The sequence below is a fragment of the Pongo pygmaeus genome, chromosome 9 (genome assembly GCF_028885625.2).
Source record: "Pongo pygmaeus isolate AG05252 chromosome 9, NHGRI_mPonPyg2-v2.0_pri, whole genome shotgun sequence".
NCBI lineage: Eukaryota > Metazoa > Chordata > Mammalia > Primates > Hominidae > Pongo > Pongo pygmaeus.
Genome location: NC_072382.2, coordinates 6,929,640 through 6,955,007, shown reverse-complemented (window position 1 = coordinate 6,955,007; position 25,368 = coordinate 6,929,640). Strand labels below are relative to the sequence as shown.

The following is a 25,368-nucleotide window of genomic DNA, read 5'->3' as shown; positions in this document are numbered from 1 at the left end:
TTTCCCGTCGCACAGCCTGTGATGTGTGTTTCCCGTCGCACGGCCTGTGATATGTGTTTCCCGTCGCACGGCCTGTGATATGTGTTTCCCATCATGTGTGCACATGTGTTGTCATGTAGCGCCTGTCACAGGTGTTATCCATCATGTGTGTTTGCATGTTGCACACGTGTGGCCTCTCAGGTGTACATACGTGTTGTCTGGCACATGTCAGCATCTGGGCATCCTCCGTGTGCCAGGAGCAGCCAGGTGGCCTATGAAGCCTTCTCATGGGAAATGCCCAGATAGGGAGAGCACAGCCAGGAGCCAAGCCCCCGAGCGGCCACTCCATGTGCTCGGATCACCTTCAAGTCTGCTCAACACCAGAGCCTCTGTTCCTTAGCACCCTGGACATTAGAATTGACTCTGAACTGGGAAGAGCTGTAGGCCCACTATACAGGCACCTGCTCCCCATTTGCCCAGCATCCCGGGGCCCACACCCTTCCAAATATCACCTTGCCCTGCATTCAGAAGTGAATCATCCGAGCGTCAGGTTGCCCAACTCCAACTGGTTTTGCTGGAGCCTGCCTGGAAGATGTCGCCAGCCACCTCCAGAGAACACTCAGTCTACAGATGCCGAGGGGAACTGGAAGCGCACAGTGCTGGCCTTCACCCAGCCTATGGTGGCATCTCGGGACCGCTTCTGAGTCTGCTTGTCATTGAAGGTCAGCGTGAGGCAGGCAGCATTCCCTCCCAGATTTAGAAAATGTCAAGTCTCCCACCACACCCTTTTGTATTTCTTACAGGGACTGGGGCGCTTGCAGCCGCCCCGCTAAGGCCTCCAACATGTTCCCTCACACACTCAACAGAGAAGGAACCTGTGGCTCAGATGGGAGACTCCCTGTCCAAGGCCACAGAGTCTGGCCCCAGGACCCACTAGAGGCTTCAAGAACCAAACTCACATGAGGGCAGAGAGGAGAGATGGGGCCACAGATTAGGGCTGAGAGAATCCATAGAGCGATGCTGAGGCAGCCATGGAGCCTGGAGGTACAGACAAGGGTCTGGCCAAAGTCGGGGGTAGAGGGGCTGTGGAGAGTGAGGAATGGTGTGGGCCAGCATCCGGCCTGCTGGGGTGCAGCTGGGGGCTCCATGGCCCTCGCGCAGCCCCCACTTGTCCTTACCCAACCGTTCAGAGCTCTTCATGGCGGGGGTGTCCCTTTCCTCTGGCCACAAGAGGAGCGGGTGGAGGAACGGCACCTTCAGGCCTTGTAGGGGGTCTGCCCCTCCACCAGCCTGTTTCTCGTGGGCATCGCAGCTGAGGCTGTAGCTGGGAAAGGGTAGTAACCGAGCGTACCTGGCCTCCAACCACCACTTCCAAGGCCCCTACTGGGCACAGGGTGACCCCACCGTGGCTCAGAAGTGGACCCTGTCCGACGCGGGGGTGGTCGCTGGAGGGCCGAGGATGCCTACACAGGCCCCTGGAGGGTGTGCCTCCGGAGTCTGTCTCGCCCTCTGGACCCATGGGGGACCAGCAATGCCGTCACACCCGCCTCTGTCTCTGCCAGCCGCTCCGCCGCTCCCTTCTCTTGGCTGGGGCTGGCAAAGGCAGGCAGGGATGGGGGGCGGGGCCTCAGGAGGGAGGACTGGCTGGTGGGCGGGGCCTACGGACACCTCGCCCCGCCCCCAGTGGGGCTCCGCACTCCCCACACCCCGCGGTCCCTCAAGGTCAGGGCCTCCCACCACCGCGCCCAGAGTTCGGGCCAGCCGGGCGTGCACCCCAGGGGCGCTCCGTCCCCCGCAGCCTGGGACTCCCCAGTCAGGACAGTACAAAATCTCTTTATTGCTCATTTTCTGTAAAAAATCGTGGCTCTTGGCGGACCCTGGGGATAAGAGGTGCAAAGCGCGCTCACACGCGGCCCGGGTCCGCGGCCGAGAGCTGGGGGGATCTGGAGCGGGGCCGGGTCGCAAGAAGACCCTGACCCTGCTCCGGGGCTGGGGCGCGTGCTAGGGGCTCGCGGGGTTTCAGCTGTATTTTCGAAAGCCTGTGCTTGGCCGAGGGGTTCCCAAGGCTCCACTCCGCCTTGGAGGGGGCTGCGGAAGCCCGGAGGTGACCCGGGCTCTGGGAGGGGCGTCCCCAACGTTAGGGAGGGGAGACAGGGGCCTTTGAAGACAGCGCGAGACTCGGAGGGGGTCCCCCTGACCTAAGACGTGGTAAACTGAGGCCGGCGAGGAGGGAGGCTGAGTCCGGGGACCAGGCGGCCCCTCACTGCTCCTCTGGCCCGTCGCCCCCCAGCGCCTGTTCGTACGGGCAGGGCCGGCGGCCGAGTCCAACGGGCTCGGGGCCAGGCCTGGGCCCCGCGGGCGGCGCCTCCTCCTCCGCGCCGTCCCCATGCTCGCCCTCCGCGTCGCTCTCGTCCGAGTTGTCCTCCTCCAAGTAGCGGTAACCGCGCACCTTGTGCTGGGGCCGCGGGATGCGGGGCTGGCGCGGGGCCACGCCCCGCCGCAGCTTCTGCTCCATCCGCAGATAGGAGACCGCGGCCGCCACCAGCGTCACCAGCAGCACCGCCAGCTTAGCCTGGGCGTAAGGAGAGGGATGCCAGGGACCCGCGGCCGCCTCGCCCCGCACCTTCCCCGTTTATGCCCCTAGCTGAGACAGGCACTTCCCTCCTCCGGGAGCCTCCCGGGCCACGCGGCCCTCAACTTCTCCAGCCCCTCCACCCACGCTTCCTGGACCGCCTCCTGCAGGCGAGGCTCACATCCAGCACTGTCCCTTATAGTCGCCATGCCCCTGGCGACCTCAGTGTCCCACGCTGTAAGGGGACAATGCAAATCCCTTTGCCTCATAGGGTGCATGTGCCAGTGTTGATAAAGTGCTGGCCACAAGCCCTGCCTTCCCAGGGCTCACAACACTGTGTCCCTGAAACACCCGTGGGCTGTAGTGATGTTTTTCATGGGGTTTTCACTATAACCCGCAGTCAGGAATGATTTTACATCATAGCTCAGTACATACACACATATCTGTATGCATACTTCCTGCTATTTTCTTTTTTCGAGACAAGGTCGCTCCGTTTCCCCACCGCCTCCCCTCCCTCCCTTCCCCCACCCACCGCTGGAGCGCAGTGGCACGCTCACTTCAGCCTCAATCTTCCAGGCTCAAGCCATCCTCCCACCTCAGTCTCCCAAGTAGCTGGAACTACAGGCACGCGCCCACCACGCCCAGCTAATTTTTAAATTTTTTGTAGAGACAGGGTCTCCTGTGTTGCCCAGGCTGGTCTTGAACTCCTGGCCTCAAGCAATCCTCCTGCCTCAGCCTCCCAAAGTGTTGGGATTACAGGCGTGAGCCACCATGCCCAGCCCACTCACTGCTTTTCTTTTTTCTTTTTTTCTTTTTTTTTTGGGGGAGACAGAGTCTCGCTCTGTCCTCCAGGTTGAAGTGCAGTGGCGCGATCTTGGCTCACTGCAACCTCCATCTCCCAGGTTCAAGCCATTCTTGTGCCTCAGCCTCCAGAGTAGCTGGGATCACAGGGACGTGCCACCATGCCCAGCTAATTTTTGTGTTTTTAGTAGAGACAGGGTTTCACAGCCTGTTACCCAGGCTGGTCTCGAACTCCAGACCTCAGGTGATGCGCCCACCTCAGTGTCTCAAAATGCTGGGATTACAGGCATGAGCCACTGCTCCCAGCCCACTCCCTGCTATTTTTAGTTCTATTTTTATTTCTTTTTATTTTTTTTTTTTTTGAGACAGAGTTTCACTCTTGTTGCTTAGGCTGGATGGAGTGCCAAGGCCCCATCTCGGCTAACTGCAACCTCCGCCTCCCAGTTCAAGCGATTCTTCTGCCTCAGCCTCCCGAGTAGCTGTGATTACAGGCAGATGCCACCATGCCTGGCTAATTTTTGTATTTTTAGTAGAGACGAGGTTTCACCGTGTCGGTCAGGCTGGTCTCAAACTCCCTACCTCAGGCAATTCACTCGCCTCGGCCTCCCAAAGTGCTGGGATTATAAGCGTGAGCCACCGTGACCGGCCTTTAGTTCTATTTTTAAAAACTGTTTAGCAACTGGGACTTGCTAGACCAAGCCACCATCTTTTGGGAGCAGAGCACGAGGGGCCTGCTCCCCTTCAGGCCATGAAGACAGACAGACCCAACATCTGGAGAACAGGGTACCAAACAGCCCACAGGATGGCTGTGATGCACCCACAAATCCCCTCAGAGATGGGCAAACTGGGACTGGCTGGAGGTGGGCCAGTAAGTGGGGTGCTGAGTTGAGGGCCACCCAGTGGGCTGCAGGAATGGGGACTTGGCCCAGAGACTGGCTTAGGAAGGGGTGGCGTTTAGGAAGCTGTGAAGCCAGGGCAGGAGCTAAGGAAGTACCTGTCATTGGGCATGGGGCCCCCAACCCTGCCCAGTCTCACCTTCATGTGCAGGCTCGAGCCCAGGTACACGGTGAAGATGGCCACAGCCTGCCACCAGTGGTAGATGGTGAAGATGAAGTCCTGTCTCTCCTTGTCTTCGTACAAGATTCCCAGGAGTGCTGCAGGCAGGCAGTACGGGGCAGGCAGGGGAGAGGTGTCACCTGGGGCCTGGGGCTGCCGAGCTACCATCTATGAACTTTTCTAAGCCCTGTATGGGTCCCAGCCTGGGACCAGAGAGCTCCTAGGAAGTGCTGTGAGCCGGTCCTGGCCTGCCCCCTGGTGGAAACCCTGGTCACCACACCGCTCACACGCTAAGCAGAAGTAGGAGCAGGTGCGCCGGGCTGTGTGGACGCAGGTGGTCCCGCTCCACATCACACGCCTGGCCTCAAAAGAAGAAAGCTCTGTGCTTAGTCATGTCCTGTCCCCAGCCCCAGGTGTGCAGTGCCAAGCTTGCAGGCGCTGTTTTTCCTCCTCAGCCGGGACTAGAGAGATTGAACTGTTTGCAGCTGCCAGCTCTGCAAATCAAACCTGAAGCTAAGCATGGAGAGAGGGGCTTCCTTTCCAATAAGTCCCCCCAGGGTGGGCAACAAGAGTAATGGATTGGGAGTCAGAAGATGCCCACTCGTTCTCAGGACTGTAATGTTGGCTCTGTGGGTGATTTGGGTACTTAACTCCCCAGAGCCGCTTTTCCCAATGGTGAGATGAGCTTTTGCCTATTGTGTGTTGTGTTCTGAAGTTCTAAAGTGAGAAAGTGGGCATGGCACCTGCGAAATCATAGGGGCCACTATTAACACCTTCACCAGGCACTCAGGACATGAACACTCCTGTCTTGGGGCCCTGCGGGGTGACTTTACCCCCACAGTGCTGCTATGAAGAGACAAGGAGCACCCGGGATTCACCGGAGGAGATGGGATATGGAGCTGGGCAGAGGGGATGCCAGGACCAGACAGGGCACAACATGGGTCCAAGATACCCAGTCTGGACTCTGCCCAGAATTGGCTATCCTTGGGCAAAATGGCCAAGAGACTGTGGTGCAGCATGAGGCTCCAGCCCCTGCTACAGACAGAGACACTGAGCTGGCCTCTGCCCTGCCAGCAGCAGGCATGACCTCTGCCACTCCACACCCCCAAGGATGACGTTCAAAACTGTTCACAGCTTCGGCCCATTAGAACAGACACTGACATGGATGCCCCGCAGGACTGTGCCCATGTGTGCTAGCTGTGTGTCACCGCGTGTGCCCATCTGTGGGCAGGGAGCATCCTGGAGCTGAACATGGGCCCACCCGCTGCCTTCTGCAAACAGGGCCCTGTTCCCCAGCAGCCCAGACCTGGGGCCTGGACTCTGGTACTGAGCAGACTGGGTTGGGGCTGCAGGCCTGCTCCTCTCTATACAAAGGCCCATGTCTCTATCTGTGCCGTGGATGTACACCAGGCCACTTGCTCCTACCACATGCTCCATGAGGCAGAGACCAAAACATCTGCTCCAAGTGTCATGAAAACTATGTCAGGGTAAGCACTGTTCCGTGGTATGAAAAGGGAGAATCCCTGATGTGTTTTTCACACTGTCCCTAAGGGGTGTCCACAGAGCCCCACACCTGCCCCGTGTAGCCACGAGATTTCACACTGACCCTCCAGTGTTGACGGGGCCCTGTGCCCGCCCTGGGGTATTAACAGAATGTCCATGGCGTGGAACCCCCATACCTGTCTCCAGGGTGTCCACGCCCTACCCATCTGTCCCCAATGTGTCCATGAGACTTCCCTTCCACCGCCAGAGTGTCCACAGGAAGCCCCACCTGCCTCTGCCATGTCCACAGGACCCTATGTGACAATGGGACGCCATATCTGTCCCTGGGATGTCTATGTCTAGCCAACCACCCACAGATAGCCATAAAGCTCCCTGCCCCGCCCCCCCAGTGTCCACAGCTATACTCACTGCTGAGTCCAGTCTTGTTCAGGGCGCTGCCCACACCCCAAAGGGCGGCTGCCACATAGAGGATCCAGCTGTGTTGCAGGACCCGAGGCACAGGGGCCCAGAAAAAGAGGATGAAGGTGAGCAGCAGGTGCACCCCTGCTCCAGCCACCAGGGGCACCGGGCGTGGCAGCCACAGCCCCAGCAGGCCCAGGAGTGAGGCGGCTGAGGCGCCCAGGCTGTAAGCCACGAGGAGGTAAGCCAGCCGCTCCAGCCCCACCGAGCACACGCCATAGCCCTGCGGGGGGACAAAGGGTGAGTGTTGAAGTCCGGGACAGCCCAGACCCCAGCCTCAGCCCTCCCCGCATCGCGGGGGGTGCCTCACCCCACTGAGACGGGGGTACTAAGAGCCGCGGGGGAGAGGGGCTGGATCTTACTCCCCGCATCGCGGGAGGTGCCTCACCCCCCCGAGATGGGGGTCCTAAGAGCCAGGGGGGGAGAGGGGCTGGCCCTTACTCCCCGAATCGCGGAGGTGCCTCACCCCGCTGCGATGGGAGTCCTAAGAGCCGGGGGGAGAGGGGCTGGCTCTTAATCCCCGCATCGCGGGAGGTGTGTACAACCCCTGCGATATTGGGAGTAATATTATCCTCTCCCCCTGAACATAAGAAACAATATCACAGGAGCATGTACACCCCCTGCGATATTGGAAGTAACAGCATTTTCTCCCCCTCCGGGTATTCGGAACAATATCACAGTGGGTGTGTACAGCCCCTGGGACACTGCGGCTAGTATCTTCCTCTCCCTCCCAGGATAGAAGGAACAATGTCACAAGGGGGTGTACACCCCCTGCGATATTGGGGGTGATATCTTCCTCTCCCCCGCTGCCTATTAGGAACAATGTCACAGAAGGGGTGTACACCCCCTGCTGTATTGGGAGTGATATCATCCTCTCCGTCCCTGGATATTAGGAACCATATCCCTAGGGAGTGTACACCTCCTGCAATATTCAGACTAATATCATCTCCTCGTCCCCTGGATATTAGGATCAATATCACAGGGCTGGTGTGCACCCCCGGCGAAATTGGAAGGAATATCATCCTCTACACCTTTGGATGTTAGGGACAGTATCACGGGGGAGGTCTCCGCCCACTGCGATTTTGGGAGTCATAATATCCGCTCCCACCCGGGATATTAGCAACAAGATGACCGAAGGGATGTACACTCACTGCGATATTTTCCATAATGTCATCCTCTACTCCCTGGCTATTAGGAGTAACATCATAGAGGGGTGTACACTTTCTGCGATATTGGGAGTCATATCCTCTCCCCCACGGATATCGGGAACAGTTTTATTATTAATATTAACAAATATAATATTAATAATATTAACAAATATAATATTAATAATTAATATTAACAAATACAATATTAATAATTAATATCAACAAATACAATATTAATAATTAATATTAATAAATACAATATTAATAATTAATAAATACAATATTAATAATTAATATTAATAAATTTAATATTAATAAATACAATATTAATAACTAATATTGATAAATACAATAGTAATAATTAATACTAATAAATATAACAACAATAATTAATATTAATAAATAAAACAATAATTAATATTAATAAATATAACAACAATAATTAATATTAATAAATATAATAACGATCATTAATATTAATAAATATGATAACAATAATTAATATTAATAAATATAAAAACAATTAATAGTAATCATCAATTAATAGTACTCATCGATATCAATAACTACAGTGGAGACAGTAAAACTTAATGCGGATTAAAAATATTAATGATTACAATTAATAATTAATAGCAATATCAATATTAATAATAAAATAATGATATCAGTAATTAATGTTACTTAAATCCATCATAAGTGATGTTGGTAATAAGACAATGATTAATATTAATATTAATAACTAATATTATTAAAAATGACATTAATAGTAAGAATCAATTTTAATCATGCACAATCGTATCTTTAAAATAATCATTAATGATTAATAATGTTATACTATTAATTAATATTACCATTGATAATCATTAATGAGACTGATGTTTAATAATTCATAATATTATTACTCCTAATACCGCAGGGGATGTACACCTACCTGTGATATTGTTCCTAATATCCAGGGATGGAGAGCATGATATTAGTTTTAATATCGCAGTAGGTGTACACTCACCCTGTGACACTGATCCTAATATCCAGCGGGTGGAGTATGACATGACTGCCAACATGGCAATGAATGTACAGCCACCTGGTGATATTGCTGCTAATATTCACGGAAGAAGCGTATGATATTACTCCCAATATCGCAGGGAGTGTACACCTCTTCTGTGATATTGTTCCTAGTAACCCGAGGCGGAGGGGATGATAATAATTCCAGCATCGCAGGCTGTGTTCACCCACCCTGTGATATTGTTATTAATATCTTGAAAGGGAGGGGATGGTATTACTCCCCATAATAGATAGATATTACTCCCCATAATAGAGCAGGAGGTGTACACCCACCCTGTGATATTCTTCCTAATATTCAGAGGCCGAGAGGTTGATATTACTCCCAATATCGCAGGAAGTGGACACCCCGGTGTGAGATGGTCTTTCGTAATATTCCAAGGCGAAGGGAGTGATATGACTACATATATCGCAGAAAGTGTACATACCCCAGGGATATTGCTGCCATGATCCTAGAGGGAAGAGGATATTACTTTAAATATCACAGAAGGTGGACACGCCCCCACTGATATTGTTTCTAATTGCAACGTGGGAGAGGAGGATATGACACCCAATATGGCAGGGAGTAGAAACACCCCTGTGATACTGTTCTTAATATTCAGGGAGGAAGAGGATGATATTACACCCAATACACACGGGCGTACACCCGTCTGTGAAATAGCTCATAATTTCCACTGGGGAGATGATACTACCCACAATACTGTAAAGAGGCTGTGAGTCCACCGCGGATCCTAAGAGCCAGGGGGCGACGAGGGGCTGGCTCTTACTCCCCGCATGGCGGGGGGTGCCTCACCCCCCTGCGATGGGGGTCCTAAGAGCCAGGGGGCGACGAGGGGCTGGCTCTTACTCCCCGCATCGCGGGGGGTGCCTCACCCCCCTGCGATGGGGGTCCTAAGAGCCAGGGGGCGACGAGGGGCTGGCTCTTACTCCCCGCATGGCGGGGGGTGCCTCACCCCCCTGCGATGGGGGTCCTAAGAGCCAGGGGGCGACGAGGGGCTGGCTCTTACTCCCCGCATGGCGGGGGGTGCCTCACCCCCCTGCGATGGGGGTCCTAAGAGCCAGGGGGCGACACCCTCCTGTTAGGATGGCTGGCTCTTACCGTTATGATGGATGTAACATTAATTACTGATATCATTATTTTATTGTTAATATTGATATTACTATTATCAGTATCGCGAGAGGTGTGTACAACCTATGCTATATTGGGAGTAATACCATCCTCTCTTCCTGAACATAAGAAATAGTATCATAGGAGCATGTACACCCCCTGCGATATTGGATGTACCAGCATTTTCTTCCCCTCCCGATATTCGGAACAATATCACAGTGGGTGTGTACAGCCCCTGGGACACTGCGGCTAGTATCTTCCTCTCCCTCCCAGGATAGAAGGAACAATGTCATAAGGGGGTGTACACCCCTTGCGATATTGGGGGTGATAGCTTCCTCTCCCCCGCTGCCTATTAGGAACAATGTCACAGAAGGGGTGTACACCCCCTGCTACATTGGGAGTGATATCATCCTCTCTGTCCCTGGATATTAGGAATCATATTCCTAGGGAGTGTGCACCGCCTGCAATATTCAGACTAATATCATCTCCTCGTCCCCTGGATATTAGGATCAATATCACAGGGCTGGTGTGCACACTCGGCTAAATTGGAAGGAATATCATCCTCTCCACCTTTGGATGTTAGGGACAGTATCACGGGGGAGGTCTCCGCCCACTGCGATTTTGGGAGTCATAACATCCGCTCCCACCCGGGATATTAGGAACAAGATGACCGAAGGGATGTACACCCACTGCGATATTTTCCATAATGTCATCCTCTACCCCCTGGCTGTTAGGAGTAACATCATAGAGGGGTGTACACTTTCTGCGATATTGGGAGTCATATCCTCTCCCCCACGGATATCGGGAAGAGTTTTATTAATTATTAATATTAATAAATATAATAACAATTAATAGTTATCATCGATATTAGTAACTACAGTGGAGACAGTAAAACTTAATGCGGATTAAAAATATTAATGATTACAATTAATAATTAATAGCAATATCAATATTAATAATAAAATAATGATATCAGTAATTAATGTTACTTAAATCCATCATAAATGATGTTAGTAATAAGACAATGATTAATATTAATATTAATAACTAATATTATTTAAAATGACATTAATAGTAAGAATCAATTTTAATCATGCATAATCATATCTTTAAAATAATCATTAATGATTAATAATGTTATACTATTAATTAATATTACCATTGATAATCATTAATGAGACTGATGTTTAATAATTCATAATATTATTACTCCTAATACCGCAGGGGATGTACACCTACCTGTGATATTGTTCCTAATATCCAGGGATGGAGAGCATGATACTAGTTTTAATATCGCAGTAGGTGTACACTCACCCTGTGACACTGATCCTAATATCCAGTGGGTGGAGTATGACATGACTGCCAACGTAACAATAAATGTACAGCCACCCGGTGATATTCCTCCTAATATTCACGGGAGAAGCGTATGATATTACTCCCAATATCGCAGGGAGTGTACACCTCTTCTGTGATATTGTTCCTAGTAACCCGAGGGGGAGAGGATGATAATAATTCCAGCATCGCAGGCTGTGTTCACCCACCCTGTGATATTGTTATTAATATCCTGAAACGGAGGGGATGATACTACTGCCCATAATAGGTAGATATTACTCCCCATAATAGAGCAGGAGGTGTACACCCACCCTGTGATATTCTTCCTAATATTCAGAGGTCGAGAGGTTGATATTACTCCCAATATCGCAGGAAGTGTACACCCCCTTGTGAGATGGTCCTTCCTAATGTTCCAAGGCGGAGGGGGTGATATGATTACCTACATCGCAGAAAGTGCACACCCCCCAGGGATATTATTCCCATGATCCTGGAGGGAAGAGGATGATATTACTTTAAATATCACAGAAGGTGGACACGCCCCCACTGATATTGTTTCTAATTGCAACGTGGGAGAGGAGGATATGACACCCAATATGGCAGGGAGTAGAAACACCCCTGTGATACTGTTCTTAATATTCAGGGAGGAAGAGGATGATATTATTCCCAATACAGACGGGCGTACACCCGTCTGTGAAATAGCTCATAATTTCCAGAGGGGAGATGATATTAACCACAATACGGCAAAGAGGCTGTGAGTCCACCGCGGATCGTAAAAACCAGGGAGGGAGAGGGGTTGGCTCTTACTCCCCGCATCGCGGGGAGTGCCTCACCCCCCTGCGATGGGGGTCCTAAGAGCCACGGGGGGAGAGGGGCTGGCTCTTACTCCCCACAAGAGGTGTTCCCTAGGCCACACCCTGCCCTCCCTGGACTGCCTGACCTCGCTCCAAGGCTCAGGGGAAGGTTCTGAGGGCAGGTGTGAAAATACTCGGAGTATCCCTAGACACCGTGGGCTGTATCCTACAAGGATCTAAACACTTTGTGGGCGCTATCCCATTTCGATTCAGAGAAGTTAAAATAACTTGCCCAAGGTAAAGGGGGGAGGGGGGTAAGAGAGGGAAGAGAAAGCAGGAGGGGGATATTTGGGATATCCACGTACACACTTACATATGTAATTAAAAATTATTCGTTGTTTACTTGAATTCAAATTTACCTGGCTATCTTGTCTTTTATCGGGCAATCCTATGCAGGCTGTACTTACCAAGGTGATACCAGTGCAGGCAAAGAGCACCTCGAAGCCGCTGTAGATAAAGAAAGGCACGAGGTGGCGCAGGCGGTAGTCACGCACGTGCTTGAATGGCAGCTGGAAGATGTTGCCCCAGCCCACGCTGCGCAGATCGATCTCCTCCGTGGGCCGGTAAGCGGCTCCGCACAAACCCAGCACCTGCGAACCCATTACTTGAAGGGGCGGCCAGCCAGGTCTGGGCCTGGCTTCCAGGCTTCAGCCCCGCGCTTCAGATGCCCCACAAGCCTGGGCCTTGCCCCAGCTCTCGGCCCCGCCTCCCAGTCCAGGGCCCCGCCCCTGAGACACACCCACAGACCCAGGTCTTGCCTATCCCAGCTCAAGGCCCCGCCTCTCAGCACAAAGCCACGCCACCACACTCCCAAAGACGGTGGTCTTCCCTCCCAGCCCAAGGCCCCATCCCCTGTCTCTCACATACACACACTTCACAACTCACATTCAGACAAACCCATAGACTTCAGCCTTCCTTCTCAGCCCCGCCTTCCAGGCTAATCCCCGCCCCTCGGACACACCCACAGACTTCGGTCCCGCCTCCCAGCACTAGGCCCCGCCCTGACACAGCCACAGACTGGGCCTTGCCTCCCGGCTCCATCGCCAGGCTGCAGCCAAGACAATGCCTTAGTTCTGCCTTCCAATACCACTTCCAGTTTGAGCCACACCTTCCAGCCCTCACCCTTGGTCCTGTCCCCAACACCCTCACAGGTCTCAGTCAGTCCTCTAAGATCTTGTCTCCAGCTCCAAACTGTGGACCAAGCCTGTTCCCTCCTTCCCCTGGCGTCTGGATGCCCACACCTGCCTCGGACCACAGGCCTCAGCCCCGCCTCCGAGCCTCATGCCCGCTCTGCAGCACTCGGCCCTAGCTCCCCAACTCAGATAGCGCTCCCAGGCCTACGGCCCGCCCCGAGGCCACAACCCGACCCAGGCCACGCTATCCGATCCAGACCCTTTCTCGCAGATTCGGTCCCCAGACCCACACTCTGCTTCACTGACTGTCCTGCCCCCATCCCGGGCCGCACCAGCAGCATAGCCAGGAAGGCCACTGCCATGAGCACGCTCTCCACCACAATGAGGTTTCCGCTCCGCGGGAGCGTCCGCAGAACCGTCTTGTTGAAGCCGCTGAGGATCCCGTGGCTGTTGGTGCCTGGGAAGGGTGGGGGTGAGGGCACCGTGAGCAGAGAGTAGGGCACACAGTCAACCCAGCCACCAGGATGGAGCCACGCAGGCCGCGGAGGCGCGGTGGAGGGCGGGAGGGTGAGAGCAAGGGCAGAGTTCCTTCAGAGAGCGGTTTGGAGGTTTGGACCACTGGGGCTGGCTGTTCCCCGGGAAAGGGGCATCTTTCCCCTGCTTCCCGCCCTATTGCCCCAAGGCTCAGTCGACCTCACATTTCCATGCACACCCCCTGCACTGACTGAGCTCTGACTGTTTGCCTGGCCCCAAGAAAGATCCCACTGGCAGCCTCAGCCCAGATGGTGCCTTCTCCAGGCAGTTCCCTGCCCATCCACTCCCCTGGCTGGGTCAGACGTCCTAACTACTTACTCCTACAGGGCCCTGTGTCTTACCCACCAGAGCCGTGGCGCACTGGGCTGCCAGCCCTGAATCCTGTGAGTGAGGGCCCAGTGTCTGCTGGGCAAGTAAGCAGGCTTTGGGGACTCCTCCCCAGCCCCACAAGGACTAACCGCAGCTCTGCACGTTGTACAGCGTGTGGTTCAGGTCATACAGGTAGCGGTTCAGGAAATAAATCATGGGCAGCTGGGCGCAGGCGAAGCTCAGCTGCGGAAATGAGGGCAGTTGGGACCAGACTCAGGCACAGAGCCAGGCAGGGGACACAGGCATGGTCTGGGGAGGGGTCCAGGCACAGCCTTGGGGGAAAAGGGGCCTTCCCAGTTCTGGGAGTAGTGTGGTTCCAGGGCCGCCCAATGAGGAAGACCTCCTGGCCAGCACTGTGGACAAGGGCAGATGAGATCCCTATCTCTATGGATGAGCAAGCTGGGATGGGCTCAAGAAAGGAAGATGGGCAGCCTGGGCAACATAGTAAGACCCTATCTCTACAAAAAATAAAAAATTAGCTGGGTGTGGTAGCACACGCATATGATGCCAGCTACTCAGAAGGCTGAGGTGGGAGGATCACTTGAGCCCAGGAGTTCAAGGTTGCAGTGAGCCGTGACTGCACTACTGCACTCCAGCCTGGGCAACAGAGCAAGACCCTGTCCCCCACCCCCACCAAAAAAAAAAAAAAAAAAAAGAAAGAAAGAAAAAGAAATGGAGGTGGGGAAGATCCAGTGGTGTGCGCATGTAGTCCCAGCTACTTGGGAGGCCAAAGTGGGAAGATCACTGGAGCCCAGGAGTTCAAAGCCAGCTGGGCAACATAGTGAGACCAGGCCTCTTAAAAATAACAATAATAAAAGAAAGGAAAGTGGGACTAGAGGATTGAGACTGTGGATGGGCTCCAATGCGTGGGTCTGCTCCAATGCGTGGGCCCAACAATGGCCCACGTGGCACTCACATGGAAGAAGCTGTAGAAGATGGCTTGGAAGACCAGGAGATAGGGCGCGTGGGAGCCCCGTGGAGGCCGCTGCTTCATCCCCTGCGCATCCTGCTCCTTGTAGTGGGAGTACTCGTGGTACTTCTGCGCCATCCTGGACCACAAAGGAGAGAAGGCTCTCCCCAGCCCGACCTGTGCCACTCCTGTGTGTCCTGCACCCAGAGCTAGGGGCAGACCAGCCCCGGTGTGGGGAAACTGAGGCCCAGAGGGCAGAAGGGGCTTCCTGTGGTCCCCCAGCCAAAGTTGGCAATAAAGTGGAGGCTTGGCCAGGTCTCCAGCCTCCTGCCCTGCTGCCCACTAGGCTCACCTGGTGATGTAGTTGCCCATGGAAGCCCAAAGAGGCACGATGGCCATGCCCAGGGCCACAGCCGAGGGCACAAGCGTGTAGTAGCGCTCCCAGTAGTTGGTGGAGACAAAGAGGGCGTAGATGCCCACAGCCAGGAACATCATCCACTTCGTTCCAAAAAACCTGCGGACAGTGGGAGAGATGCTGGCACCACAGGCCTGCTGGACCACTGTGGCCTGAAGCCAAACGGGGCCACAACCACAGCTCCCAGCTCACAGGGCTACGTGAGGTAGAGAGAGTCGAGGGCACTGAGATGGAATATCAGATACACAGACTTGCTGAGTGGCCTCAGGCAATCTACTGTGCCTCAGTTTTCCCAGCTGTAATATGGGCATAGAGCCCAAAGCACAGGCCTCTCATCACCACTGTGAGGATGGAGAGAGGCCCATGGGTGTAACCAGCCCTCATGCGTGTTCTGGACTCTCTGATTCTCCCATTCCCCCTTCTCCCAAGCTCATGCACTGTGTCTGTAGGGCCCAGGGGCTTGACTCAGGCTGGGAGAAGAGAAAGGAAGAGGCCCCACTGCTGGGAGCAGCAGAGCCGGAGTCCCAGCTCCCCTGCCTCCAGTCCATTGCTCTTACGAACAATGGTGGTCAGTCAGGAAGTTTCCTCCTCTCTGGGTCTGGGAAAAGGTCACACAGTGACAATAGAAGGGGCTTGGTGAGTGACAGGATGAGTGCCCAATCAGGCCATGGAGGCTGATCAGGCCAAAAACCACTACTGATATCTTCAAGTTTTCTGTATTTACGCTCCTTAAGTAAAAATGCCAGTAAAAATGTGCATTCACCGCTGGTGAGGATGTGGTTTGAAAGTGGCACATATAGGCCGGGCACAGTGGCTCACGTCTGTAATCCCAGCACTTTAGGAGGTGGAGGTGGGCGGATCACCTGAGGTCAGAAGTTTGAGACCAGCCTGGCCAACATGGTGAAACCCTACCTCTACTAAAAATACAAAAATTAGCTGGGTGTGGTGGTGCACACCTGTAATCCCATCTACTTGGGAGGCTGAGAATCGCTTGAACCCAGGAGGCGGAGGTTGCAGTGAGCTGAGATCGCGCCACTGCACTCCAGCCTGGGCAACAGCAAGATTGCTAAAAAAAAAAGTGGCACATATAGCCAGTGGTCACGCACACTGGCATAACCCTTTGGGAAAGCAGCCTGATAGTTTTGGCAGGGGGTGAACTTGTGGATTTGAGTCCCTCTACCAGGGTTTAAGCCTTCAGTCTGCCAGTTACTGCCTGTGGGCCCTGGGCAAGTTGTTTAACACCATGGTTTCTTCATGTCTAAGATTAGAGCAGCTTCCTCAAATTCTTGGGAATGAAATTGTGCTTATAAAGTGCCCAGCACGGCCGGGCGTGGTGGCTCGTGCCTGTAATCCCAGCACTTTGGGAGGCCGAGGTGGATGAATCACGAGGTCAGGAGTTTGAGACCAGCCTGGCCAACATGGTGAAACCCTGTCTCTACTAAAAATACAAAAAATTAGCTGGGCGTGGTGGCGGGCGCCTGTAATCCCAGCTACTCAGGAGGCTGAGGCAGGAAAATCGCTTGAACCTGGGAGGCAGAGGTTGGAGTGAGCCGAGATTGTGCCATCGCACTCCAGCCTGGGTGACAGAATGAGACTCTGTTTCAAAAAAAAAAAAGTAAAAATACAAATAAATAAATAAAATAAAGTGCCCAGCACACAGGAGACAAGAGTTCACTGCTATTAGTAGAAGTGATAGGTTTCAAAAGCCATAAAGCCTTTCGTATGGCTTTGACCTAGTGTAGACATTGTTGAAAATGTATCCTAGGAAAAATAATTCTTTAAAAAATTGGGGGAGTGCTGGATGTGGTGACTCACACCTGTAATCCCAATACTTTGTGTGGCTGGGGCGGGTGAATTCGAGACTGGCCTGAGCAACATAGCAACTCCGCATCGCTACAAATACTTTAAAAATCAGCCAGGTGTGATGGCGTGCGCCTGTAGGCCTGGCTACTCGGGAGGCTGAGGCGGGAGGATTGCTTGAGCCCAGTGTGCGGGGGTTGAGGAGGCAGTGAGCTGTGTTCGTGCCACTACACTCTAACCTGGGTGACAGAGTGAGACTCTGTCTCAAATAATAATAATAATAATAAAATAAATAAACACATAATTAAAAAAAAACAAGGAAACAGCTGTAAGCACAGAAGGAACTGCAGTATCCAATTCTGAGCCACCGTTCAGTGCTGCCACATCTGCAGAAGATGCTACCATTGCAAAGTCGTAACTGTGAAGGCTGTAGAGTAGGCTAAGATATGCTCAGTGAAAAGAAGGAAGCAAGCACTGGGCACTGTGGCTCATGCCTGTAATCCCGGCACTTTGGGAGGCCAAGGCAAGAGAATCACTTGAGGTCAGGAGTTTAAGACCAGCCTGGCCAACATAGTGAAACCCCATCTCTACTAAAAGTACAAAAATTAGCTGGGTGGTAGGCGCCTGTAATCCCAGCTACTCAGGGGGCTGAGGTAGGAGAATCGCTTGAGCCTGGGTGGCAGAGGTTGCAGTGAGCAGAGATCACTCCACTGCACTGCAGTCTAGGTGACAGAGCACGTGTCTGTCTCAAAAAAAAAAAAGCAAGCAAAAGCGAACATAGCCCGCTTGCATACACACACACACACACACGGGCACGTCCACACACGTGCTCTGGGGACAAGGATGTGAATGTAATCCACGCATGGTGGTGGGACAGCATGGGTAGCCGATTTCCTGGAGGTCTTAGACGGGGTTTCTTTTTTATGATTTCAGTTATTCTAATCCTGTCTGTGCAACTGGAGCGTTTTAAATTTTCAAATTTTTGTTTAAATGGAGTTTTTGGTTGTTGTTTTGTTTGTTTGTTTGTTTTAAAGATGAGGGAGCTCAAATTCATCTAATTTGTCCACTGGTCTCCAGGTCCCATCAGGGAGGGCACTGTGGACGGGTGATGGGGAGGCTGGACCACATACCTCCAGGGCTTAGATCTGGGGGAGAGCTCCGGGGCACCTGCCCAGCCATGCTTGTCTGTGAGAAACACCCCCTCAGCACCAGTCACAGCGACTGGGCCAGGCATGGGTGCCTGGACTTTGCTGACTGATCAGAAACCCCTAACTCTACAGCCCCAACCCTGAAGGCTACAGCGGCTCTGGGAGGCCTCCAAGGAGGCCACGAGGAGGATGCCGCGAGAGGCCCAGGCAACCTGGGAGGGAGCTCAGCCCGTGTGAATCTGTTGCTGGAAACCAAATGTGCCCTGAGGCAAAGTTCCTGTTTCCTTCCCCAAATCCGAGTTTCACCCCCTTCACTCTCAGGCTTCCGGGTAGAAAAAAACCTCTCCCTTGCTGCCTTCCCCCCGACAAACACCCCGGCAGATGGACACCTCCTGGCCCGCCGGTCTCTGTACCCCTCCGAGATGGGAGTACCGCAGCATCCCAAGGGAGCAGCCGCGCCCACCTGATGAGCACAGGTGTGTAGAGCAGGGCGGCGATGGGCGTCACGTTGATGCCCATCAGCATCTTGCTGTCGATGTCGGGCAGCCCCATGTTGCCATACTTCACCTCGCGGTAGGTCTCGTCGTAGTGCAGGATCAGCTGCATCTGCAGGAGGCCTGGGGACAGGACAGGGAGCGGCGTGCAGGGACCAGCCTGGCTCTGGGCGCCACCGAGCAGAAGACGGCGCGCAGGCCTCCCAGGGAGCTCTAGTCACGGAAGGCATTCCCGCTGACAGCGCCCCTCAGGACAGCGGGGGTCCCGGGCTGCGCCACGCCTTCTGCCAGCCCGCGGCCACTTGGCCAGCTGAGCCCAGACCCCCACCCGCCTTGCTCCGCCGGCCTCCGATTCTGAAGGTGGCAGGTCTGTCCGGGAGCCCGGACCCCCGCCCCCCACCCACACCGAGGCTCTGGCTGGGACCCGGGGACGCTGCGCTACTTGACCCCCCCCACCCCACCCCCGCCGCGGGGGGCCGTGGCTGCAGCTGCGAGGGCAGCGGAGGGGAAGTGAGAGCGGGCGGGAGGCGGCGGCCCGCGGTTTCTGTTTCCCGGGCCGGGCTGGGAGCGGGCGGGGCGGCCCCGGGTCCCCGCGCGGCACCTACCCAGGTAGACGCCGTAGGTGAGCATGCCCCCGGCGCTGGCAGCCAGCACGTTCTTGAGCACGCCCAGGCGCTTGCGGCGGTAGTAGCGGCGCTCCTCCTCCTCCTCGTTGTAGTTGGGGTACGCGCCCACCAGCTCGTCCAGCTGCGGGCCACGCACGCCGCTCGCACCCGCGATCGCGCCCCGAACCCGGGTCCCCCGGTGCCCGCCGTCCCCCGGCCCGCCCCGCCCCCGCCCGGGAGACCCTGGCCACAGGGGACCCCCGCGCCTCGCGCTCCGGGTCCCCGCTCACCGGGGCCTCGGGCCCGTCCGGGACCCCGAGCCGGTCCTCGTCGCCCTGCGGCCCCGCGGCCTCCGCCATCGGGTAGAGCGGCGGCTCCGCCTCCATGGCCCGAACGACTGCGGACTCGCGGCGGTGGCCCCAGAGACCCTGCCACCTCCCGGCCACTTCCTCCCGGCGGCCCGGACCTGCCCCTACCCCGCCCCGTCCCGCCCTGCGGGCCGCCTCCACCAGGACACGTGTGTGTGTGTCTGTGTGTGTGCGCGCGCGCGTGTGTGTGCAGGGGCATGCCTGTGTGTGCCCTCTGGGGTGTGAGTTCGAATCCCCGCTCAGACACTTCCTGGCCCTGGGACTTTAGGAATTAACTCCATTTCTTTGTGCCTCGGTTTCCTCAGTTTCCTTGACGGTAAAACAGAAATACTTGGCACCACCCCTGGGGCCATGGCGGAATTATTGAGTTAATGCAAAGCCTTGGAAAAGTGCCAGGCCCACCTTAAGCTCCCCTCAGGGTTGCCTGGGTCATCCCCAGCCCCACCTCCAAGCCTGCTGTTACAGCTCATCAAAGAGCCCTGCAGGGACAGTAGCATCACCAGCTGGACCCCACCTCCCACCACAGGACGCTACAGCCAGCCCACCTCCCATGTTCCCATCCTGCTCCAGTTTGGGCTGTGCAAATGGGAGCTTGAGTGGGGTCCTGGGAGGTGGAGATTGTGACCCCCACTGAACTACATGGGGGACCCTGCCACCACCATGTAGTGGGGCCCAGAGCCACCCGCCCCCGTCCTGCTGGGCACTGGATCCAGGGCTGCAGTGGGAGCCCGTGGTGGGGCCGACACTCCAAAGCACTGGCTACCACCCACCTGGCTGGAGCCACGGGGCCACTTTTGAAAATAACCAGATTCTCTCCCCTGGGTCCCTTCTGGTTTGAATGCTCTTCCTGCCTGCTCCTCCCAGGTGGCTTCCTTCCCACTCAGCTGTCAGAACAAGAGACCATCCCTGCAGAGAATGCAGTCCCTCCACTTCCCTTCTGGTTTTCCATGCTCTCCTGTGCACCTCCCTCCACCCACTGCTCTCCAGGTACATCCTCTCCCTAATGCAGAGGATGGCGTTGGGCACCTACTGAGTGATCAATACTTGTGACTGGATGGATGCATGAGTGACTGGATGACAAACACCTCCCACCCCGTGAGGATTGCTGGGAAGGTGGAGGGAGGTGTGAATCTGCAGTGGCTTCAGGCTTCCAGGAGGTAGAACTTTCTCCAGGTGACGATGCCCAAGTGCAGATGTGGGGAAGAGACAGGTGGATTCATGCAGGTGGGTGGCTGGAAGTGGGAGATAGGAAAGGAGCAGGAGAGAAGGCAGGGCCTGAGGCGCAGGAGCACGGAGGAAGTGGGAGAGTAGGGCTATGGTGGGGGCCGTTCTCAGACAGCAGACACCAGCATCATTACACAGCATGAGGAGAAAGTGCGCTTCTCCTGACTTAGCCTCGTGAGTAGCTGGAATTACAGGCGTGTGCCCCCACACCCAGTTGATTTTTGTATTTTTAGTAGAGACGGGGTTTCACCATATTGGCCCAGGCTGGTCTCGAACCCCTGACCTCAGGTGATCTATCCGCCTTGGCCCCCAAAGTGCTGGGAGTAGGCCCCCCGAGCTTCTCAATTTCCCTGAGGGACCCCAGACCTCTGGGGCCTGGTGACATCTCTTCCTCCCCTTGTTCCTCTGGGCCTAGGGGTGGTGGCGGTTGCTATGGTTGCCCATCCTGGGCTCTTCTGTTGCCTGTGCTGTACCACCAATTCCCTGCACTCAATGCCTCCTACTCAAAACACCTGGAGAGGGTCGGGCGCGGTGGCTCACGCCTGCAATCCCAGGACTTTGGCTGGCCAAGGAGGATCACTTGAGCTCAGGAGTTCAAGACCAGCCTGGGCAACAAAGTGAGACCCCCATCTCTACAAAAAATACAAAAACTAGCCTGGTGTGATGGTGCACACCTGTAGCCCCAGCTACTCAGGAGGCTGAGGTGGGATAATTGCTTGAGGCCAGGAGGATGAGGCTGCAGTGAGCTGAGACCGTGCCACTGCATTCCAGCGTGGGCAACAGAGTGAGACCTTCTCTCAAAAAAAAAAGAAAAAAAAAAAAAAAAAGAAGCCCTGCAGGCACTAAACCCTGACTGATACATCTCCTCTCTCCAGAAAGGATTTTTTTTTTTTTTTAGGTGGTTTATGGAGCTGCTCTTGGGGAGCCTGGAGACTACCTAAGAGGCTGATAGGGTGGCCCAGATAAACACACCAGGGTGACCTGCGGGACCAGCACCTCCGCCAACCCATCCAGGTTGCAACAGTGCACAGTCACATCCCCAGGAAGGGGCGGCCAGATCCCCCCGCGTTCACTATTTGCCAATGCTTTTCTCTATAATAAGGCTTTACTTTCAGTTCTCATTATGAAAATAATCGATGTTCCTTGCAGAAAAGCAAGCAGAAGAGAATAAATATTGCTCTCAACTGGAACTCCCTGAAACAACCTCTTGGAATATTGTTGCCCCGCATTGCACTGACACAGGAGCGTGCTGGGCAGCCCACATGATTCCCTTCACACCACTTCCTTGGCGTGGATGTGATTCCACAATATTTTAAACATTAAAGCCAATGGGGATGATGATCACTGAGTCTGGCTCACAGGATGTTGGGAGGTCCCCAGGTTGGGGTGTGCCAAAGGCTCTGCCCAGTGCCTGGCACAGCAAATGCCCAGGTGGCTGCTGCTTTCCACTGAGACTTGAGGCTCCTGAGAGTTGGTGGCAAAGGGCTCACCCAGAGCTCAAGACTCCAGCCCATTCCTGTTCAAGGGCTCCAGGCACCTTGGAAGCACCGTGGGCCGGGGAGCCAGGCCGGGCTGGGTGTGGATCCCCGTGAGTCCTTGTCACTGTGTGGCCCAGCTGGAAAGCATGGTCACTAATGTCTGGGAATTGTGAAAATTGTGTGAAGTGTCTGCACACAGTAGGTGCTCAGTAAAGGTTTGTTGAGTGCGTAAATGAACAAGTGACCCGCATTCACCGTTGCCCGTGAGTTCTGCCTGTGTCCTGGGCCCTGGGCCCCTGCAGCCTCTAACTTTGCCTCTTCGAGGAGCTAGGGTGGGTCCAGCCTTCAAGGCTGCCAGAGACGGGGTGGGAGGCAGGGTCAGGGCCTCAGGGCCAAGGCCTGGGGCAGCCCCTTCCTCAGGAGGGCAGGGAGAGGGGCAGGAGGACGTTCACATGCTCTGAGCGCCTACTGAGCACCAGGTGCCTTGTCGGTGTCTTCAGGTCGGCTCTCATTTCACCCTCGCAGTAGCCGTGTGAGGCAGGCAGAGTCAGCCCCATTTTACAGCCGGGGAAACTGAGGCCCAGTGAGGGGACGTTTCTTGTTCAAGGTCACTCGTGGGCAGGTGAGGCAGTGAGATGCTCTCAGGCAGGTTTGAGGCCCTGTGAGCCAGGCTCAGGGGCGTGTTTCTGAGAAGTGAGGGAATGTATGAATGAATTATGAATGAATGAATGATTCCACCTGATGCCATGCTCATGCCCCTGTCCTGGAGTCTGGAAGGTAGCTCTCAGATCCCTCCAGAGGGGCAGGGGCACTTGGAATGGTCACAGTTCCGGGCCCACGTGCATGGAATGACTTGTTTCAGCCTCACAATCACTTATGTCCCATTTTATAGATGGGAAGGCAGAGGCATGGGGGGTTAAGACACTAACCTAGGTCACACAGGTAAGTGACAGGATCAGGATTTGAGCCCAGACCTCACTCTTAACGCCCTCCATGCCAGGTGCTGAGCTCCATGCCCGCCGAACCCTCTCATTCACCCACAGACACCCCCGGGACTGTAGTCAGCCCCATTCTCACATGGGAGCACGGAGGTCCAAATAGGCGAAGCGTCAGCCCAGCGAGGAGAAGGCAGGGCAGGCGGGGCCGCAGCTGTCTGGCCCGGAGCCCTGAGCCCCCCTTCACCCACCACCCCCTCCGGCTGGCCTGGGCCTTGGCAGAGCCCCCTCACCCCAGAGCTGGCTCCAAAAGTGAGTCCTCCTGGTGCCCTACCCAGAGGGCTCCCCATTTACCCTGGGCTCCCCTCAACAAAGATGGGACTCCCAGGCCCCACTGAGCCTCTGGAGCTTTGAGGAGCAGTGAGGGGCACCTGACCCAGAGTGGGGAGGGCCTAGCCCTCCTGGGAGGTGTGTGGCCTCCCTTGGGGGTAGCCTCACTCCCAGGGCAGGCTAGGAGTTCTGTCCCAGGAGGACAGGCCTCTTCAGGGGCCACCTCCCAGGTTGCTCCTGCATTCATGACAAGTTCGGCCCCTGTGAGTTGGGGGAAATTCCTCGACAGCTTCCTGGCCAGGGAGGGGACCCTCAGGATCCTGAAACACCCCCACCACCTGCCAGTACCTGCCAAGATGGGTCCCTGATTTGCTGTGTGGCCTTAGACCAGTGGCTGCCCTCTCTGGGCCTCACTCCCAGCTGAGACCTACAGACTCAGCCCCCGCCCAGCCCTGCCTGGCACCCGCTCAGTCTGGCTGAGCTCCAGAGAATGGCAGGGCTGGGCTGTCACATGCTGAGCCACGTGACTGGCAGCGGCTGGGGGCTCCATCCCACACAGAGGACGGGGGCTCTGCAGTCCCTCACTCCCGCCCTAACTTTCTAATCACGGGCCACCAGTGTGGGCGTGGTCCAGAAGACCTCACTGCCCTCCCAGGTAGGCAGGGAGCTGGCAGGAGTGGGGGGGGGGCGGCCGTGATGAGCACCTCCCAGGTGCCACGTTGGCCCAGAGGCCCCGGGGCCAGGAGTTACGGAGACCCAGGGCACCAGGGAGATGGCAGCAGCGGCAGGCCCAGAAAGGGGCATAGAGGAGGCTCTTCCCCCACACCTGTCACCCTGTCCCCTGCCTGTCCACACCCACAGCAGCTTCCACATCATCCCCGCAGCATGCTGGCTCTCACAGGTGTATCCGGGGCGGGCTGGGGGCAGGCAGGGACAGGCTTCAGCACAGCTGCCTGTGCCGAACCTGAAGAGGATCGGGACTACAGGAACCACCAAGGTGACACGTGGCATCTTGACCACGGTCCTAAGCAGAGAGGGAGGCACTCCTCCCGGGAGGCAGAGGGGACATCCGGGACAGGTGCAGCCCCAGCTCTGGAGCAAGAAGCTCTGCCACAAACACACCCCATGTTCACATCCCACTCCCTCTCTGCCCCCACTTCCTCGTTTGTAAAATGTTAGATATGGGGAAAGACAGGCTCTATGAATGGGGTGGCCCATGGGGTTGTGTGGAGGAACACGGAAGCACAGGGTGCTGGGAGAGGAGCAGGCATGAGGTGTGGTCCCTAAGATGGTATTTCTAGACTCCAGCCACCTTTGGGTCTGACCTCTTTGTTTTGCAGAAGGGGAAACTGAGTCTTGGGTAGGGTGTAGCAGGACAAGCCGCAGACAAAACTCCTCAGACGCTGGATTAAAGAAGGAAGAGGTTTATTTGGCCGGGAGCATCGGCAGACTTGCGTCAAGAGCTGAGCTCCCTGAAAAAGACATTCTTGGCCTTTTTAAAGGCTTACAACTTTAAGGGGTCCACGTGAAAGGGTCGTGTAAATCGAGCAAGCTCGGGAACATGACCGGGGGCTACATGCATCAGCTAACAGGACAGAAAGTTTTGCAATGCTTTCTCATGCAATGTCTGGAATTTACAGATAACACAAGTAGTTTAGGTCAGGGGTTGATATTATTATTATTATCACTTTTTTTTTAACTACCAGGACCAGGTGGTGGCGCCAAGGTCTTCTGGCTATTTCTCTTCCTTCTGTTTT

General features: G+C 55.0%; 1 protein-coding gene across 2 annotated transcripts; it reads right to left on the bottom strand.

The window, feature by feature from the left end:
* Positions 1-1,792: 1,792 nt before the first annotated feature.
* On the bottom strand, positions 1,793-19,748 carry UNC93B1 (unc-93 homolog B1, TLR signaling regulator). 2 transcript variants are annotated; one of them, XM_054440729.2, is made up of 12 exons: positions 19,567-19,743; positions 19,277-19,418; positions 18,641-18,794; positions 15,167-15,328; positions 14,821-14,953; positions 13,994-14,087; positions 13,334-13,458; positions 12,276-12,458; positions 9,006-9,029; positions 6,320-6,593; positions 4,388-4,506; positions 1,793-2,551 (listed from the first exon to the last, which is right to left on the bottom strand). In XM_054440729.2, exons 1-12 carry the CDS (start codon positions 19,660-19,662, stop codon positions 2,240-2,242), a joined length of 1,818 nt encoding a protein of 605 aa, XP_054296704.1. In that variant the 5' UTR covers positions 19,663-19,743; the 3' UTR covers positions 1,793-2,239. The 2 variants fall into 2 exon arrangements, with proteins under 2 accessions (XP_054296704.1, XP_054296705.1); XM_054440730.2 differs by lacking the exon at positions 9,006-9,029 and having other exon boundaries at positions 19,567-19,748.
* Between the last annotated feature and the right edge of the window lie 5,620 nt (positions 19,749-25,368).

What these genes read in the sequence shown, in the direction of transcription:
- UNC93B1 (XM_054440729.2), bottom strand. Translation starts at nt 19,662, where the DNA reads ATGGAGGCGGAGCCGCCGCTCTACCCGATGGCGGAGGCCGCGGGGCCG. An exon ending in GTACAACGTGCAGAGCTGCG is followed by an intron (nt 13,459 to 13,993) that starts GTTAGTCCTTGT and finishes CACCCTTCCCAG; the next exon opens with GCACCAACAGCCACGGGATC. An exon ending in CCTGCACTGGTATCACCTTG is followed by an intron (nt 9,030 to 12,275) that starts GTAAGTACAGCC and finishes TCTTCCCTCTAG; the next exon opens with GATCATGGCAGCAATATCCC.